This window comes from Gymnodraco acuticeps, unplaced genomic scaffold (assembly GCF_902827175.1).
Source record: "Gymnodraco acuticeps unplaced genomic scaffold, fGymAcu1.1, whole genome shotgun sequence".
Taxonomy (NCBI): domain Eukaryota; kingdom Metazoa; phylum Chordata; class Actinopteri; order Perciformes; family Bathydraconidae; genus Gymnodraco; species Gymnodraco acuticeps.
The window spans coordinates 165,916-183,467 of record NW_022990697.1 but is presented as its reverse complement, the minus strand read 5'-3'; the positions used below and the strand labels follow the sequence as shown (position 1 = coordinate 183,467).

At 42.0% G+C, this 17,552-nt stretch overlaps 1 protein-coding gene and 2 long non-coding RNA genes across 3 annotated transcripts; 2 read left to right on the top strand and 1 right to left on the bottom strand.

Moving 5' to 3' along the window:
* Window positions 1-2,790: 2,790 nt before the first annotated feature.
* LOC117555698 lies at window positions 2,791-9,082 on the top strand. Its single transcript, XM_034230654.1, has 20 exons — window positions 2,791-2,865; window positions 2,951-3,009; window positions 3,082-3,168; window positions 3,250-3,371; window positions 3,463-3,606; window positions 3,739-3,816; window positions 3,903-4,070; window positions 4,359-4,461; window positions 4,865-5,085; window positions 5,502-5,658; window positions 5,741-5,952; window positions 6,037-6,369; window positions 6,474-6,588; window positions 6,665-6,834; window positions 6,919-7,013; window positions 7,516-7,646; window positions 8,131-8,320; window positions 8,477-8,618; window positions 8,730-8,826; window positions 8,976-9,082. Exons 1-20 carry the CDS (start codon window positions 2,843-2,845, stop codon window positions 9,050-9,052), a joined length of 2,724 nt encoding a protein of 907 aa, XP_034086545.1. The 5' UTR covers window positions 2,791-2,842; the 3' UTR covers window positions 9,053-9,082.
* Window positions 9,083-9,469: 387 nt separating this feature from the next.
* Window positions 9,470-12,458, top strand: LOC117555700. Its single transcript, XR_004570438.1, has 3 exons — window positions 9,470-9,544; window positions 11,085-11,210; window positions 11,564-12,458. It is a non-coding gene; the product is annotated as an uncharacterized LOC117555700 (long non-coding RNA).
* LOC117555702 lies at window positions 11,395-13,754 on the bottom strand. The gene is made up of 4 exons (XR_004570440.1): window positions 13,710-13,754; window positions 12,364-12,428; window positions 11,913-11,984; window positions 11,395-11,808 (listed from the first exon to the last, which is right to left on the bottom strand). It is a non-coding gene; the product is annotated as an uncharacterized LOC117555702 (long non-coding RNA).
* Between the last annotated feature and the right edge of the window lie 3,798 nt (window positions 13,755-17,552).

Here is a 17,552-nt window from a genome sequence, read left to right as displayed (position 1 = left end):
AACCGTGTTTCATGGTGAGCATTGTTTCCGAACGGCATTTGAAGAAATCTCAAAACTGTCCCGTAGATGTCTTCACTGCTGGACTGTTAAAACACATGTGAAGTTTGAGCACTTTTTGAACATTTTCATAGGAGTTAGAGCGATATCATGTTTTATGGCGAGGGATGGAAACGGAAACGGCATATGGTGAGATCTCAGATTTGTTGTAGAGCTGTTGAGGCATGGACCGGTGATATACAAGTGAAGATTGGGGGACATAATTTTTCATGACAAACGTAGGAAAACATCTCGTAGCTTGAAAGATAAAAACAAATTAAGCAAAAATAATTAAACAAAATGCCTCTTGAGGGCATGAAGTGATAAAAACTTTAAACATGTCTCCATTAAACTCCATTGTAAGTTCAGCCTCACCTTTCCCCACCACAGCAGCCGCACACCTTTAGATAAGGTTCTGGTCCAGGCTCTCGTCATCTCACGCCTAGACTACTGCAACTCCCTCCTGGCTGGTCTACCTGCATGTGCCATCCGACCTCTGCAGCTCATCCAGAATGCAGCGGCTCGTCTGGTTTTCAACCTTCCTAAATTCTCCCACACCACTCCGCTCCTCCGCTCCCTTCACTGGCTTCCGGTAACTGCTAGAATCCACTTCAAGACACTGGTACTTGCTTACCGTGCTGCGAATGGATCTGGCCCTTCCTACATCCAGGACATGGTTAAACCGTACACCCCAGCGCGTGCACTACGCTCTGCATCAGCCAAACGACTCGTTGCGCCCTCGCTGCGAGGGGGACCCAAGTTCCCATCGGCGAAAACACGTGGGTTTGCTATCCTGGCTCCAAGATGGTGGAATGAGCTCCCCATTGACATCAGGATGGCAGATAGCTTGCACATCTTCCGGCGCAAACTGAAAACTCATCTCTTTCGACTCCACTTCGAGCGTTAGAACGATTAACGAAGCACTTTTATACCAATAAAGGACTGGATTACCTAAAGCCAGTTGAGTAGCACTTGAAATGTTTGGCTCTATGAAACCTGATATACTTATATGATTCTGTTTTCTTCAAGGTTGTGTCTTCCTGGTCGAATGTACTTATTGTAAGTCGCTTTGGACAAAAGCGTCAGCTAAATGCAATGTAATGTAATGTAATGTAATAATCTGCCAAAAAGGCCACATTATTAACCCGAAAGTACACAAAAAGTACACTTCAGATGCTCAAGTTCCTTGACATGCATCACGCTTTGAAATTTCACCTATATCTGTTACGGTTCTTCAACAAAACGTTCACATGTAACAGGTTTATCTCTCATTCAGAACAATGAAAATGCTTTCCTCTCACTAATCACCATGGAAACCTTTGATCTCTGGACACGTCGTTAGCTCAAATATAAACACCTGTGTCATGGAACACGATGATGTCATAACTCCAATTGACATAATTAGAGCAGCAGACTAATGACGTGGTCACTGGAGTTCAACAGACTGTCTCAGCCTATTATTTTCCATCTGATGGAGACTTCATACTGACTTCAACATGTTCCACATATTTTAGACATTATTGGTGACGTATGCTTTTAGTTCCAAAGTTTTCAGTTCAAATATTCTGCTGCTTGTTCCAAATGGACCAATCCGCGGAGCCGTTATGTTACGTCCGCGGAGCCGTTACGTCCGCGGAGCCGTTACGTCCGCGGAGCCGTTACGTCCGCGGAGCCGTTACGTTTGGACCAATCCGCGGACTTCCTTACACACACACATACTCGGCAGGACGTTGCGAGGCTCGCTGCTGCGAGGAGCGGGACAGTGTGAGCTGAATCACTGGTATGGGGTCGGCGAGACAGCGAGACACTGCGGAACTCAGCCTGAGCACACATACATACAGTACATACTCCCAGCCAGGCTGCGTGTGTGTGTGTTTCGGGCTGGGTTCTTACTGTCTCGCAGGCGGCCACTGGGCTCACAGGGAGGGGGGGGGGGGGGGCGGGAGCTCCAACAAGCCGTTTAGGACAGAGAGTAAATACACATAGCTACTATACAGAGATGCTGTATGAGAAACCAATGTGAGTTTGGAAAATTGCACAATATAAATCTATTTTAGAATACCTCAACAATGGAATTATGATCAGTAGAAATGGCCATGACATGGGACCTTTAAAACTAAAAGAGCTTTACAAAAAAGTAACACAATTAAAGATGTTTGGAGTTTTATTTGAGTTATTAATTTAAATGTGTTGTCCAAGAGATGCTGATTGGAAACCGTTGTTACATACAGTTACGGCATTTCCTGTTTCTGCCGAAGAGAGGGGAGTTTGTCCAAAAGCTTGCCACTGTATTTACACCCTCCATCTGACAGGAGGGAGCCTTGTTGAGCTGCAAGGAGTGGCGTAGAGAACACTCCACGGAGTTCACTACGTCACGGAAGGGGAGTGTGTAGGGGTAGGGTGTAGGGCGTGGTTTGGGATTGGGCCAAAATGTTCATGCCAAATATTTACTAATCTCTAAACTGGATAGCAGATTAACAGATTTAGCTGTTCTCAGTCATTTTTAACTTCATCCCACTGCTTTGGCTATGCTTCAGTATTATTGCTTCAGCTTCTTTTTTAATGAAAAATATTTCTATACTTCTCCCCTGCTCAGTCAGCCATTCTGCTTCCTTCAATGCCCTAAATGTTGGGATTCCCTTCAAACTGGATTACACACCCAGGCCTGCTCAATCACCTCATCAGGCAGTAATGTGTTCCACCTGTGTGTGGTTATATATGCTGAGTAGGACCCTCCCTCATCCTCAACAACTTCATTTAAAAAGTGCAAAAACCAGGGACCTTCACCAGTCTCCCAACTCTTGCCATGGGTTGTTTAGCTGGATTGGGGTTTGTAGTTTTGTTTTTTATGTATATATTTTAAATTAAGGTTTATTTTCCTTTATACATTTAAAACATATTCAATCTTTTTCAGGTGGTTCATTCTCCTTGTAGCAGTTGTTAACATTGAGGCACAAAATAAGCCCCCAATAAGTACGTTTTTGTCATTTTGTGATATTTTTCAACACTTGTGTGCTGCTATCTAATATAAATGTTTAATCCCAGAGATAAACTCTAAATGCCTTGGAAACTTGCTGCGTGTGGATCTCAGTCGACTTGGAGGAAGTTTTTTTGAAGTGTCCGCTGTCATAAGTAAGCTGACATTTCAAGTATATTGCTTTTTCTTAACTTAATCTCACTTTTAATTCAAACTGTTCTTGTTCGTTTCCTCAGATAACTCTTCAATCATCCTCACGCCAAGTTTAGCTTCTCAGTGTGGCTTCACCATCAAGAAATACCACCTGGGAAACGCTGTGATTTATGCCTCCGTCCAAAACTGTTTTGCTCAAAATGTGGTAAAAACAACAATGCTAGTTTGCGACGCAGCACCAAATAATGCTTTTGACGTGGCAATTAATTTTGAGACTTGTTTCCATGTGTTTTTAGGATGATAAAACTTTCACAACAAAACTAAGTCTGCGGCTACAATCTGACAATGTGGTTGAAGATGAGTTTTACCTGGTGGAAGAAACTTGCTACTACTCTCCCTGGGCCTCCCGGGAAATTATCTGTAAACCCAACTACATGGAGGCAAGTGAACGCAGCATGGCATGTTCCCGTCCATATGATTAGTGGCTTGATGCCTCGTATGAGTGTCAAGGCCGGTACATTTCATGTCACTGCAGAGATTGATTATCACTTATGGAGTGGCCTCATTTCTAGGTGTCAGTAAAAAAAGCAGCTCCAAATGATTATAACTTGCCTGCATACCCCGACTCGGATCCCCGAAAAGCTGCTGAGGTAAGATTGGCTAATTTTGCCTTTTTTTTTTTTTTTTATTATTCTAGAAACATCTTGTATGTAATGTCTTGATATTTGCCTCACAGCAACCCATGGATGCAGGCTTCAAAATCACCACAGTGGTGTTCTTCACTCCTGAGGAGAGGGTCATGCAGGTGGACAAAGCCCAGAGAAATGGTTATGGGATCTCAAGCACTCCTACCAGGCTGGTTCTGCGAAGCCCAAATCCTTCACGTGAAACATACACCAAGGATGTAAGTGGACTGCAGTTCACTGAGATTCAAACAACTCTCACTTGATATCTTTCCCCTCAGGCAGACTTGCTAAATCACTTGCAGCCCATTAGGTACTTGCTTACACTTACAGCCATATATAACATAATGTAATCAGACTGCCTTTCTTATGGATCACTTTGTCTTGAAATCTAGTTGGCACTCCTAAATCAGTGAGTTCTTATTTATAACCCCCCATATTTTTAGGAGGGAAATTATGTTACCACAGTATGCATTTACATCCACATGTTGTGTAATCTCCCCCCACAGGTAGCAGGTGTGCCGATGACTGTGCTCAGCACCTCGATTATATTTGAGAAGACGAAGCTGACGACACAACTTTATGCAGGAGCCGCTTGTCCTCAAGCTCAGGGTAATGTAAAGACTCACTGATGTCATGTCTTCTAGTGTTTTTCACTGGGAATTTGGGGCACTTTTTACTGTCAGGAATTTAAAAAACACATCTGCCAGTATTTCTGATTCCAGGATTTTTTAAATATCAAACTTTTATAAAAATGGAGCCAAAAATATCTTTCCCACCAGAATTTAATCCAGGAAGAAGTTTTTTATTTATTTTAAGGATGTGTGGCTGTACAAGTGCTACATTCATAATTTGAATTCTCCTTTTTCAGATTGTTTGAATAAAATATGAAGGATTAACCATTTGTTCAGTCAAAATGTTTTGAGGATTTCACTATTTCCAAAACGTTAACCCTTTTCCTTAAATCTTTCCATGTTAGACCTTTCTTTAAGTGCTGTATTTATTTGGTGTACAGGTGGGGTTTTCTTTACTAAAACCTCAATCCGCTGGTTCCTGCCGAGGCGTATTGACCCTCTGATTTACTCGAAACACTTCAGACTGTTGGAGGTGAACATGGGCGTCGATGGGAGGAAGCTCGAAGCTACAGAGTTATCGGCCAGAAACTATTCCCTGACTCTCGATGACCTTTACGTCATTGTTGAAATTCCTATTGGGGCTGCTGGTTGCCAGATCAAGGTTAGATAAAACAATTTAGTCCATAAATTGACCAGGTCGTTTTAGTCATGCATGCAGCTATGAAAAAAAAAAAATCGGAAATATTACAAAAGGGCAAAATGTAGATGTTTATATTTTCTTGGATCTAAAGAATTTCTCACAACAGTGAAGAAATCGACGTAGTTAAATGGTACATTAAAGTCATTTTAGACTTTAGAGACAGTTTAACAAGCATTAGCACTTTGTTGTTTCATGGAAGATAACACTACTGAAATCCTGTTGGTATGTACAAAACAAATGTAAACAGATCGTGTGAGTATGTTTGACTGTTGCATCATCTAGTGCTTCATTGCCAGACAAATTTCCCTTTTTTCTTTTGATCTGTAGATGATAATTATATTCAGGAAAGGCCTTACTCAGGATGTTTGTTTATGCAGAGTCATGCCCAGGATGGTCAGTACTTCACTTCTTATATGAATGAGCTGATGCTCGAGTTGCTCTGGACTGAAGACGACACTAATGAGGACACGAGATACAAAGTCTTCCTCCCGGTCGAGACCCCCCTGCAGCTTCAACCTCCACAAGTCATTGACGGTGAGTCATATTATCTTGGTACTCATGCTACTTTTTTACATAAATTACAACCTGCCTTAATTTCTTCATTTTTGACCTACAGCCACTGTTCCCAAGGAGATGATGTTTAAGGCGTTGATTGGGCCGATGGGCTTTGATGTAATGCTAAAGAACATCAGCTCCCCCTCTGAGGTTTTGTCCTTGGCCGACTGCATTGCCAGAGGCTTTAAAGTCTTTGACCAAATGTCCCCTAACGGCTGCTCCAAGGTCTATACTGTTGAAGTGCCCTTCACGGACCGTGTCGTAGGACAAAGGGTGGGTCTTACACTCAACGTGGGAAATGAAATGCATTTTTTTTTTTTTTTATGTTAGCTAATAACTATCTGTATCTCCCAACAGAAAGAAATAGGGGTTACAATTTACAATCTTCATCTGACCTTTGGCTTCCTGGTCCTGCCAAAGCATGCTCCATTTACTGCCACTGCTTATCTGAGAGCTAAACTGGAAGACATAGGTCTGTACCCAAGAGGAATTCCTCCCTCTGTCTCAGGCAGCTGTGATGATAAGAATTTCTATGTCCTCGTGAAATACGGGACCAAAGGATTCAACTTTCAGACCATAATGGGAAAACAAATGCTGACCGGGAGCCTGGCTCAGCAGTATGGTTTAATGGACAACGACACACATTTCAGTTTGATTGTACCATTTTCTGCAGCTGATGCTACGGTCGAGGTATGACTCTTAACCAAAGTTTTAAATGTGCAGGGATTTAGCAACATTTGTCAAGATGATAGTCCTCTATAAATCATAATGTATTGTTTCTGAAAACTTCTCAGGCTGTTGCGTCGTCATCCATCAAGAGCAGACTGGATGTGACTCTGAGATATCCGAAGACCAACAAAACTATCCAAGACTTCTCCTTGGCTTGCGACTTCGTCACAAAGCTGATTGGTTTGTTAAAGAGAATACGTTTTCTTATGTAGGCTTGAATCTCCAATGCATACAAATGTCTGATCGTCTTTTTCAGAGTGTTTCCCTAATGGGACCATCACGGCTATGGCTATAACCCTGGAGTCTGTTCTCAGTCTGAACCCCCGACGGCTCACCCTGAGAGACCCCGCCTGTGGCCCCACATACAGCAACGACCAGTACGCTTATTTTGTCTTCACTGCAAACTCCTGTGGGACGACCAGGAAGGTAAAGCATGCTACTAAACAGCTTGCTGATTGCGGTAGGATTAAAACTGAGAAACGACTTCGTTCCATTTTTGTCTTTTCTTAGTTTTTCCCCAATATGATGCTGTATGAGAATGAAATCTCCATCACAGATGAACTTGAATTGAGAAAGCTGTCACAGTCGAAGGAGCCGGAGTTTGAGTGAGTATCTCGAGACTTAAAATCACCAAGCTGAAGGTTGGATGATTAATTTATTATCAAAGCTGTTGCTTGAAAAATGACATGGAAGATTAATTAACAAAGTGCTTCCGGTTTTCAAAATGTCTGCTTTTTAATGCTTTCTGTTTGTCTTAACATGATAAACTTCAGGTCATTGGGTTTTAGACTTTTGGTCAGAAAAGAAACATTCTCAGCTTGGACATTATTAAAAAAAAAAAAAAAATCTGGGTTTTGCAGCTGTAAACATTCATGTTCACCATTATGTAAACTGACAGTCTGATGCCAAAAACAAATACAGAGACTTTATAGGCTAACCATTTGACAAAACTTAGAACTTTAAAGACTCTTAAATGGTATTTTCATTATCAGAAGTCAACTGGTACGCCATAAATCCTTCCATGGTGCAATCCCAGATGTTAACGGTGCCAATGGATAACAATTTAACAGTTCTAAGTGTTCCCACTTAAGAGTTTTCTTCTTTCAGGCTTAAGGTGTTCTGTTTCTATGACATCAACACAAACCAGGCTATTGGCTTCAACACCCGACCTCGCAGGAGTGAACCGTACGCTGACGATGCACAAGGCGAGATGCAGGTTGAAATGAGAGTTGCTTTGGGTAAAGAAAGTTCTTCATGCCTTGTGTGGTTTGTTTTTGTCTTGCATGCTTGCTAAGGATTAGATTTATTTTGTGAAGTCTTTGGAAACCCTCCAAAAGCTAGAAACTGGGGGAAATAAGAGTTCTTTCTATCATGTCAACATGTTGAGAAAACTTTATGCAAAGAGACAGGATAACCCTTTCTATCAAAATGCAGGATTTTGGGTAACTTGGCTGTTGACTGCGCACATGAAAGCTGTCTTACCTAAGACAGTCCTTGCTCTTGGCACATCTAACAATACTACATAGTTGCTTAAGTAATTGGAATGTTTTTTTTCATAAAGTTAATCTTTAAACCAATGAACTGAGTTGGCACCTGGGATGTTGACTATGTACATCCAAGTTAAGCTCTTCTGCATTATGCACCTTAATGTTCTGTACAGGCAGTTTATATTCCTGTCTGAATCCTTAATAATTCGGGTCAACATGTTCTGCTTCACTTCAGACAACTCCTACAGTGTGTTTCAGCGCGTTGAGGACAATCCCATCACAAAGTACCTACAACAGCCGCTGTATTTCGAGGTGGAACTGATGGGATCTTACAACCCTAAAGTATCTCTTGAGCTGGCGCACTGCTGGGCGACGCTGGAGGAGGACAAGATGTCCCTCCCTCGATGGGACCTCATCGTTAACGGGTAACTTGTATATATTTCTTTATTTTTTCTTGTCCCAATGAAATGTTTGTCAAACCGAACAAAAGGGATGGTTTAAAATCATAGGGTGCTCATTTTGTAGACTTTAGGACATCTTTACCCAAATAAAAAACTCTTTTTTTTTTTTTTCTCCCTCAGTTGTGCAAACTCAAGGGACCCGCACCCAGTGATCTTCCACTCTGTTTTGCCTAAGGGCAGAGTTCCTTATCCTTCCAACTTCAAGCGGTTTGAGGTCCCGATGTTTGCCTTCGCCGAAGACAAGGATAACTTGAACCGCCAGGTACTATCAGTCATAAGAATAAATAGTCTTTTTATTTTTGGATGCTTCAGAGTTTGGAAAACAAAAGTATGCTGTCTATAACAAATCCTTAAATCTGTTCATATCTTGTAGGTCTTTGTCCACTGTGAGGTGGTCATCTGTGATGTTAGAAATCCAGTGGATGCAGCTTGTAATGTACAGTGTTCAGACCAGGACAACACGATGAAGGGTATGCTCGCATACATGCTGATTTCATTATCCAGTAATGTACGATAAGGTTTACACGTGTTGGCTCAAATTATAAAATGGGACAATGGCTTTTGAATAAAGTCGCTAAGATATATATATATATATATATTTTTTTTTTTTCTCCCACAGGTCACAAACGTGCCATTTCAGATGACCCCGGTTTCAAACACGTGACTTCAGGACCCATCATTATAATGAGCTCCTAAACAAAATCCTAATAAAATATTTAAAATTAATTCACTTGTATTAGTTATTGAATTTTTTCTTTTCATCTATAGTTGTGTTTTCTATGGTTATGGTACGGTGGCCGGCAGGTGCAAACGCGGAACAACGGCCCAAAACGCATACATAAGCAGGAAACACCTGCAAATAATGAAATGAAAAACAAACAAACCCTGAAAACAAATATAACAGAAAAACGCTGCATTTACAGAAATGATGCAAACTAAATACAACACACAAACCCCGAAAACAAACGCAACAAAAAAACGCTGCAAATACCAAAATGATATGCAAAGTCCAAAGCACGTACAAATCCCAAAACACATACAAAAAAAACATTCCGTAAGTGCTCCAGGCCTCTAGGGGGCGCGCTACGTGGCACATATTGATGTCTGACCAGACATAGAAAGAACGAACAAGAGTGATGGAAATCGAGAGGAAAGAAAGTTCATTTAAGTGGAGAAAGATATAAGAAGGTAAGTTTTGTTTTTATACATAGAGCGTCATATTTATATAGCTAGCGTTAGCGTGCCTAACTACTACACCAGCTGAGGGAGGAGAGCTTCACGTGAAGAGAAGATAAAGTGAGGGAAGAACATTGTTAAAAGAGATGACAAATCAAGTGCAGGCAAATAACACGGGCCATAGTGAGTACCGCGGAAAAAGGACATTTGAATTCTTAGCAGTTTGTTATATGTATATTAGTGCTGTAGCGACGCGTCGACGTCAAAATATCGTCGACGACATATTTCCGCGTTGACGCGTCGCCACCATAGACTGTATGACGCCACACACACGTGGGTCACCCAAAGCAACAAGCAGTTCGCAATCGCACTTCTAACACAATGGAGACTGAAACGGCTACCAACTCCTCCTCACAGGATTGCGCACGAAGCCCTCAAACGAAAACATCTCGCCCCAGGTCTTCAAAAGTATGGGAATATTTTAAAGTTAGTCCAAAACGCAAAGATATTTATATATGTATATCTCACTGAGACTGCTGCTTGACCGGAAGCAGCAGCTAGCTGTGGTGGCAACCATTAGCAGCTAGCATTTGCTCTCCGATTTAAAATGGAATTATGGATTATAAATTCAATAATTTTGTTATACATAGACGTTAAAAACCTATGGATTAACCGATTCAGCCGCGTTTTTTCTCATTTGAATGCCATTGAACACGTGTTTTGATCAGATTGACAGCTACGGCGGTGAGACGATCTCCCTAGAAGCTCTGTGAAGGTACGTGTTGTGATGACTGTATTTGCTTCCCCTGTCGCGAGTCCGGATCACTCAGTGATGATACTATATACCTACATAATCTGTGGAGTCTCAGCTTTAATCGGATATCTTGTATGTGCAGCTACGATAAGTAATAAGGGTACTTTTATCTTGAGATATGTGCCAATGTCCGTTAGCATTTTTCGCTCAGGGGTCATTTAGATGCTTCTTATGAGACTTGTGTTTTGTTTTGGTAAACATGGTTTGTATCGTCAGTTAGCTGAGATTATTTCCGTTAATCTGGTATAACACATTAATAGGTTCTTAAATATTAAGATCCCCTGAGACACAGTATCGTGAAAAAAAAATTTTTTACATTACGTTTTTTATGAATTGAACAACAGAAAAATAATCGTTCGACTAATCGATCAAATAATCGCCCGATTAATCGTTTTCAAAATAATCGTTTCCCCCCAGCACTAATGTATATATTTGTGTATAGATGTTGCAACTATACAGAGCTTTAGCAATTACCTGTGACTATGGTCATGCTAATAAAGCTATTGAATTGAGAGAGAGATGTGACAACATGTGAAGAGGGACAAAGTAATGACAGGAGAGTAGTGTGCATTAGACATGCTCAAGAACAAATATAGAGACATTCAAGGAGAGAGACAAAACACAGATTCAACGGTAAACATGATGTATCTTTCTATTTATTTAGCTAACCACTATTTAGACTGTGTTTTTGATTAACTTGATTAAATGGATTTACTACATCAATGTATGTATTTTCAGGCCGCCATGTTGTGTCCTTTCTGTGGCCAACATCTGGGGACAGTTCAAGTGTTCTGTGGCTCCTGTGGCAAACATGTACAGTTTGTGGCAAACATGTACAGTTTGTGGCAGAAGTTGAACACAACAGTAAGTTCACTTTTTTTATTGTATCTGTTTCAAATGCAAGAAATAAGGATTCAACACACTACTCTGTTTAGAATACTAATTGGCAGATGCATACACTAGTTATCAGCATGAAGGACACATTTTTTCATTGTCTGTTTATGTGAAATATGTAGAAGCCATCATTACATTTTAGACCAATGCATGATTAAATACACAAAACAGCTTATATTATACATTCATAATTGTGTATTAGTTGTATCTTTATAGAGAACATTATACATTTAGAATCAGATTTTGAGACAGTGAGCGGCTGGGAAAGTCACACCGCCATGGGGCACAAACAGTTGCTGACGTGATGTTTTCTTCATTCTCAGGCGTTCCATAAGGAGGGTCAGGAACTCACGCTTGGGACCACCAGTGTCCCCTCCATCCTCAGTTTGTCCCTCATCATCAGTGAACTTAACTGACGTCTCATGAGGGATCGAATGAGCCACCTTTGAAGCCGCGGATTGCTCCATCCCACACATTGGCTCTATTCATATTGAACCTGCTGCAAGATGTATTTGTTATTTTTGCAGAGAGTTCTGCAACAAAGTCCGCCGCAGTCAGGTATTCTGTGCTGGGAAAGACAAAGTGATGTATTGTAATATTAAATGATGAAGCTAGTAATAAGATTTACAGAATAGAATAGAAAAATCAAGTGGTAATAGTAACAATTAATACCTTTGCTCCATTTTGTCTTCTGGCTCAGACTGGCTATCAATAATGAGAAGTGCATACACAGTTGTGTAGTTGCTGCAGTGAGAAGACAGTTGAATAATACTTTCAAATACATAATATATGCATGACAGTCATATTTACAAAAGGATGTCGATCCTCTTCCTGTTTTTTCAATACATTGGGTTCTAAACTGACAACAGCACTTTGTCATACTCCTGCACAATCCTTGTAAACATTTGAAATGGATGCAACAAAAAATATCTGAGGGTGTTTTTTGTATCGTCTTCACTAAGATGTCAGATGTTGTGGGTGTCATTTGTAAATGTATGAAAGTATAATTGTTCTGCTTCCTGGCAATGTTACGCACTGTGATTGGAGGCTATACAAACAAACAAATGTAAAATAAAGATACACAGCAAACAACTGTCACGATGCAACTGTCAACATCGTTTACCTGTAGAAGTGGTTCTGACCCGGGGCAGACTGGACCTCTTCCTGGAATGGGGTTGGTGCTGCATCCTAGTTTTACCCAGGAAATAAGTGCACACAAAGGTATTTATTAGGGCCGGGACTCGATTAAAAAAATTAATCTAATTAATTAGAGGCTTTGTAATTAATTAATCGAAATTAATCGCATTTTTAATCACATATACATATTTGACCTAAGAACAGTGAGAAGCAATTTTTTTTCACATGGATTTTAGTATACCATTAGGCGCATTCACACCGCAGTACTTTTCCCACAAAGGTTCATGAGAACTTAGTTCATGAGAACTCTTTGAACCTGGGGGAGGATTAGGCAAATGAAGCCGCTGACGTCACTTCTTCTTCTTCTTCTGCTTTGGGTTTACTGGCAGGCCGCAAACCACTTCACGGCGTATACTGCCGCCCAAAGTCCCCGGCCGGAAGTCCCCGGAGTTGGGGACTGGCTTCAGTAGAAGCTGCTGGGACTCCCAGCAGCCTTCCGAGTAAATCGCCAGAACGCCGACACCTCCTCATCTCCACCGCTCCCATGTTTTATTTTGTGTTGCCATAAGTTAGTCTCTCTGCGTTTCTGCGCTGGGCTAATGCTAATAATGCTAATGCGAGGATAATAAAATGGCGGCTTCACAAAACTTTTTGGGAGTTTTACGGGGCGTGGTTGGCAATCCGCCCAGCCAATCAGAAATATAGCTCTTTTCTCACAAGAGAGCCGTACGAAAGTCCCTGCTCTCTAGCAGCTCTCTGCTCTCTAGCAGCTCTCTGCTCTCTAGCAGGGACTTTCGTGGGGGTAAAAAGGTTCTCATTAACTAATTTTAGTACCGGCTCTTTTTGGTGTGAACGCGATAAAAGAGGCTAACGTCCACGCTAGCTTCCACGCTAGCTGCTATATGTTTTGCATTGAGGTGATACTTGAGGCTTGATGTGCTGCGGTGATATGCGAATTCCTTTTTGCATAATTTGCACACAACCGTGCTCTTATCAACGCTTCCATCCGTCCGTTTTTTAAAACAACATTTCCCACTGTTGTTCACTGTGGTTTGTTGTTGTCTGAAGTCATGAACGTTAGTTGGTGCTCCAGTATAATCGGTACGCCTGAAACTCATCCAGTGAGAAACGTTCCGCGGTGCAAAATAAGTGCGATTAAAATGCGTTAATTTTTTTAACGCGTTAATTTTTGTGTAATTAATTAATCTTAATTAACGCGTTAAAGTCCCGGCCCTAGTATTTATTGATTTAATGTTCACAAATTCAAACCTACATGGTATAATTACATTTTGAATTAGTCTTATCCGATCAGCGTTGGTTGTGGTGCCTGACCTTTTGGTAAACACTTTTTGGTGTCTATATACGCCGGGATCCGGAGTCATGGATGATCCTGCGCTCCTCTGTCCTGGATCGCGAGCCCTGGATCTTGAGTCGTGGCTGTGGTCCTGGATCATAGGTCCTGGATGGATATCCTCGTGGATTCATCTTCCTATTATACACACATGCATTTCCAAACATTTGGACTACCTATGTTGCAAATGTATTATCTTTTCAATTTACACACGGCATCTATTACACGTCTGTCCGTCCTGGGAGAGGGATCCCTCCTCTGTTGCTCTCCCTGAGGTTTCTCCCATTTCCCCTTTAAACTGTGGGTTTTCTTCGGAAGTTTTGCCTTGTACGATGTGAGGGTCTAAGGACAGAGGGCGTCGTATTGTCATACTGATATTTTGTACAAACTGTAAAGTCCACTGAGACAAATGTAACATTTGTGATATTGGGCTATATAAATAAACATTCATTCATTCATTCATAAAGGTAAACAACAAATATATTCAAACTACTGTACTGTTAAAACATTCTGCTTCTTGTGGCACAAAATAATATGTTGACAATGTTTTATTTTACCCTGGCAAACTGTTGTCCATTTGTGGAGTGCTCACTTTTGGAACATTTGGAATGTCCCACACCTGCATTCACACAAATGACTGACTGAATTAAAATAAATTCACTTTAATTAAGAATAAATGCCACGATAAATCCAAACTGACCAAGGTACAGTATATTGTTGACCGTCCTTTAACTCTTACATTAGGATTTATATTGAAGCACAATAAACCAACTCCTCTCTGCACCTATAATATATCTATATGATGTCAAGAGTTACATTTAGGTGCACAGTGCTGTCTCTTGACTTGCAAGCTCTTTCACCAAACAAGCTAACGCTAGCTGGGTGAATATGACGCTCTTTGTATCAAAACAAAACTTACCTTTTTATATATCGTCTTTTTCCACTTAGATCAACTTTGTTTCCTCCGGCTTCAATTTGCAGCACTCTTGTTCGTTCCCTCTATGTCTGGTCAGACATCAATCTGTTCCACGTAGCGCGCCCCCTAGAGGCCTGGAACACTTCCGGAATGTTTTTTTTTTTGTATGTGTTTTGGGATTTGTATGTGCTTTGGACTTTGCATGTGGTTTTGGTATTTGCAGCGTTTTTTTTTGTTGTGTTTGTTTTCGGGGTTTGTGTGTTGTATTTAGTTTGCATCATTTCTGTAAATGCAGCGTTTTTTGGTTGTATTTGTTTTCAGGATTTGTTTGTTTTTCATTTCAGGATTTGCAGCTGTTTCCTGCTAATGTATTTGTTTTTGGCCGTTGTTCCGCGTTTGCACCTGCCGGCCACCGTATTATGGGGAGGTCCAAAATGATTCTCTGCTCCAAACCACATGTATTTACTGTACAGCAGCTGTGTGGTCTGCAAAGGCTACAATCCTAAAGTTTCCTTTTTAGAGGGAGTTTCTTTTACAGACACCCCCCACCTCCCCCCCATTGGACTCCTATTTACTTCAGAAACAGTGACATCACTGTGTCACATCACTGTCACACTTGCGCTTCTATTGGGTAGCACTGCAACACATTGAAGTGACATCTGGTATGGAGTCAGATTTGGGTCAATATTCTAGCGCGCAAAACAAGCTACTCACGAGCGGAAAATGTGTTTTTACACGCGAGCGAGCGGCTATGCGAGAGAGAGACAGCTCTCTTGTATGACTTGTGCCAAAGAACAGATAACTAAGCTAACTGAGCGGAACACTGACGTGTCAACGTACGCCAACGCCTCAATCAATTTTGAATGGGTTGATGTAGAATACAGGCGACGTCACGACGATGTCAGACGTCACGGTGACGTATCGGTGCGCTCAAAGTACGCGCTCACGTGGCGGCGGCATAGCTTAGAAAATGCTATCTTAGATATGCGTGTTGATAACGTGCGTGTGAATAACGTTCGTCTCGCCTCCGTCAGCATTGTATAGTATCTGGTACGGGGATTAATAAGAGTTGTGTCTAGCAGCTCTCTCTCTCTGCTCGGGAACAGCTGATTGCTACATGGCGATCAGCTGTCCTCCCTCCCTCAAGGTGTGTTTGGGTGTGTCTGTGTGTCTCATTCACTGTCCCTCAGGTTGTCGCATGTTTCGATTGCCAGTTTGTGGCTTGTATGTCATGTGAACGCAACGCTGGCATATGATGTGGCCTGCTGACATGGCCTCTAATAAACACACAGGACTAAAATAATATGTGTGTAATTCAGCCCAGACGCGGTGACTGCAGGCCAAATCCCTTAATGTGGCATATATTTGTGAAGTTTAACTACAGGGGTCCCTCAGGGCTCTGTTCTTCGTCCCCTCCTCTTCTCCCTGTACACAAACTCGCTCGGATCAGTCATTAGCCCGCATGGTTTTTCATACCACTGCTACGCTGACGACACCCAATTAATTCTGTCCTTTCCCCGCTCAGAGACCCAGGTCGTCGCACGCATCTCTGCTTGTCTAGCTGACATCTCTCAGTGGATGTCTGCTCATCACCTCAAGCTCAACCTTGACAAGACTGAGCTGCTTTTCCTTCCGGGAAAAGATTGTCCCACTCTTGATCCCACTATCAACATCGGCACCTGTGTTGTTTCCCCGACTCAGACTGCAAGGAATCTGGGTGTGATCCTAGATAACAACCTGTCCTTCACTGCAAACATCGCTGCTACAACCCGTTGCTGCAGATACACGGTTTACAACATCAGGAAGATACGTCCCCAGCTGACACAGAAAGCGACGCAGGTTCTGGTCCAGGCTCTCGTCATCTCACGCCTAGACTACTGCAACTCCCTCCTGGCTGGTCTACCTGCATGTGCCATGCGACCTCTGCAGCTCACCCAGAATGCAGCGGCTCGTCTGGTCTTCAACCTTCCTAAATGTTCCCACACCACTCCGCTCCTCCGCTCCCTTCACTGGCTTCCGGTAACTGCTAGAATCCACTTCAAGACACTGGTACTTGCTTACCATGCTGCGAATGGATCTGGCCCTTCGTACATCCAGGACATGGTTAAACTGTACACCCCAGCGCATGCACTACGCTCTGCATCAGCCAAACGACTCGCTGCACCCTCGCTGCGAGGGGGACCCAAGTTCCCATCAGCAAAAACACGTGGGTTTGCTATCCTGGCTCCAAGATGGTGGAATGATCTCCCCATTGACATCAGGACAGCAGATAGCTTGCACATCTTCCGGCGCAGACTGAAAACTCATCTCTTTCGACTCCACTTCGAGTGATATAATTATTAACAAAGCACTTATATACTAATAAAGGACTGGCTTATCTATAGCCAGTTGAGTAGCACTTGAAATGTTTGGCTCTATGAAACCTGATGTACTTATATGATTCTGTTTTCTTCAAGGTTGTGTCTTCCTGGTCGAATGTACTTATTGTAAGTCGCTTTGGATAAAAGCGTCAGCTAAATGCAATGTAATCTAATGAAGTTGCACCGGTATGAGGCGCAGTGAGAACCACGCACCTGTCAGACTAGCGAATGGGCACAATTCAATTTCAGGAGAATATTGAAGATGTGATTGGTTGTTCCACTCTCCGTTTCTCACGAGACCAGCGCGCTGCTGTTTACATTAGTGTGTACTGGACCTACTGAAACTGACGGCAAGGTTAATTATTGTGGAAGGATGGACCCCCATCCTGCAACAAAAAGGCAGCGAAATGTGCTAAAATCACTGATTTATTCAGAACCCCCGTATGGTATAGAACAGGGGTATTCAACTAATATTCAACAAGGTCCAGTTAGAGAAAATCTCCCCATGCAAAGGTCCGGAACATAAAAATGTCTAACTTGCTTCATGA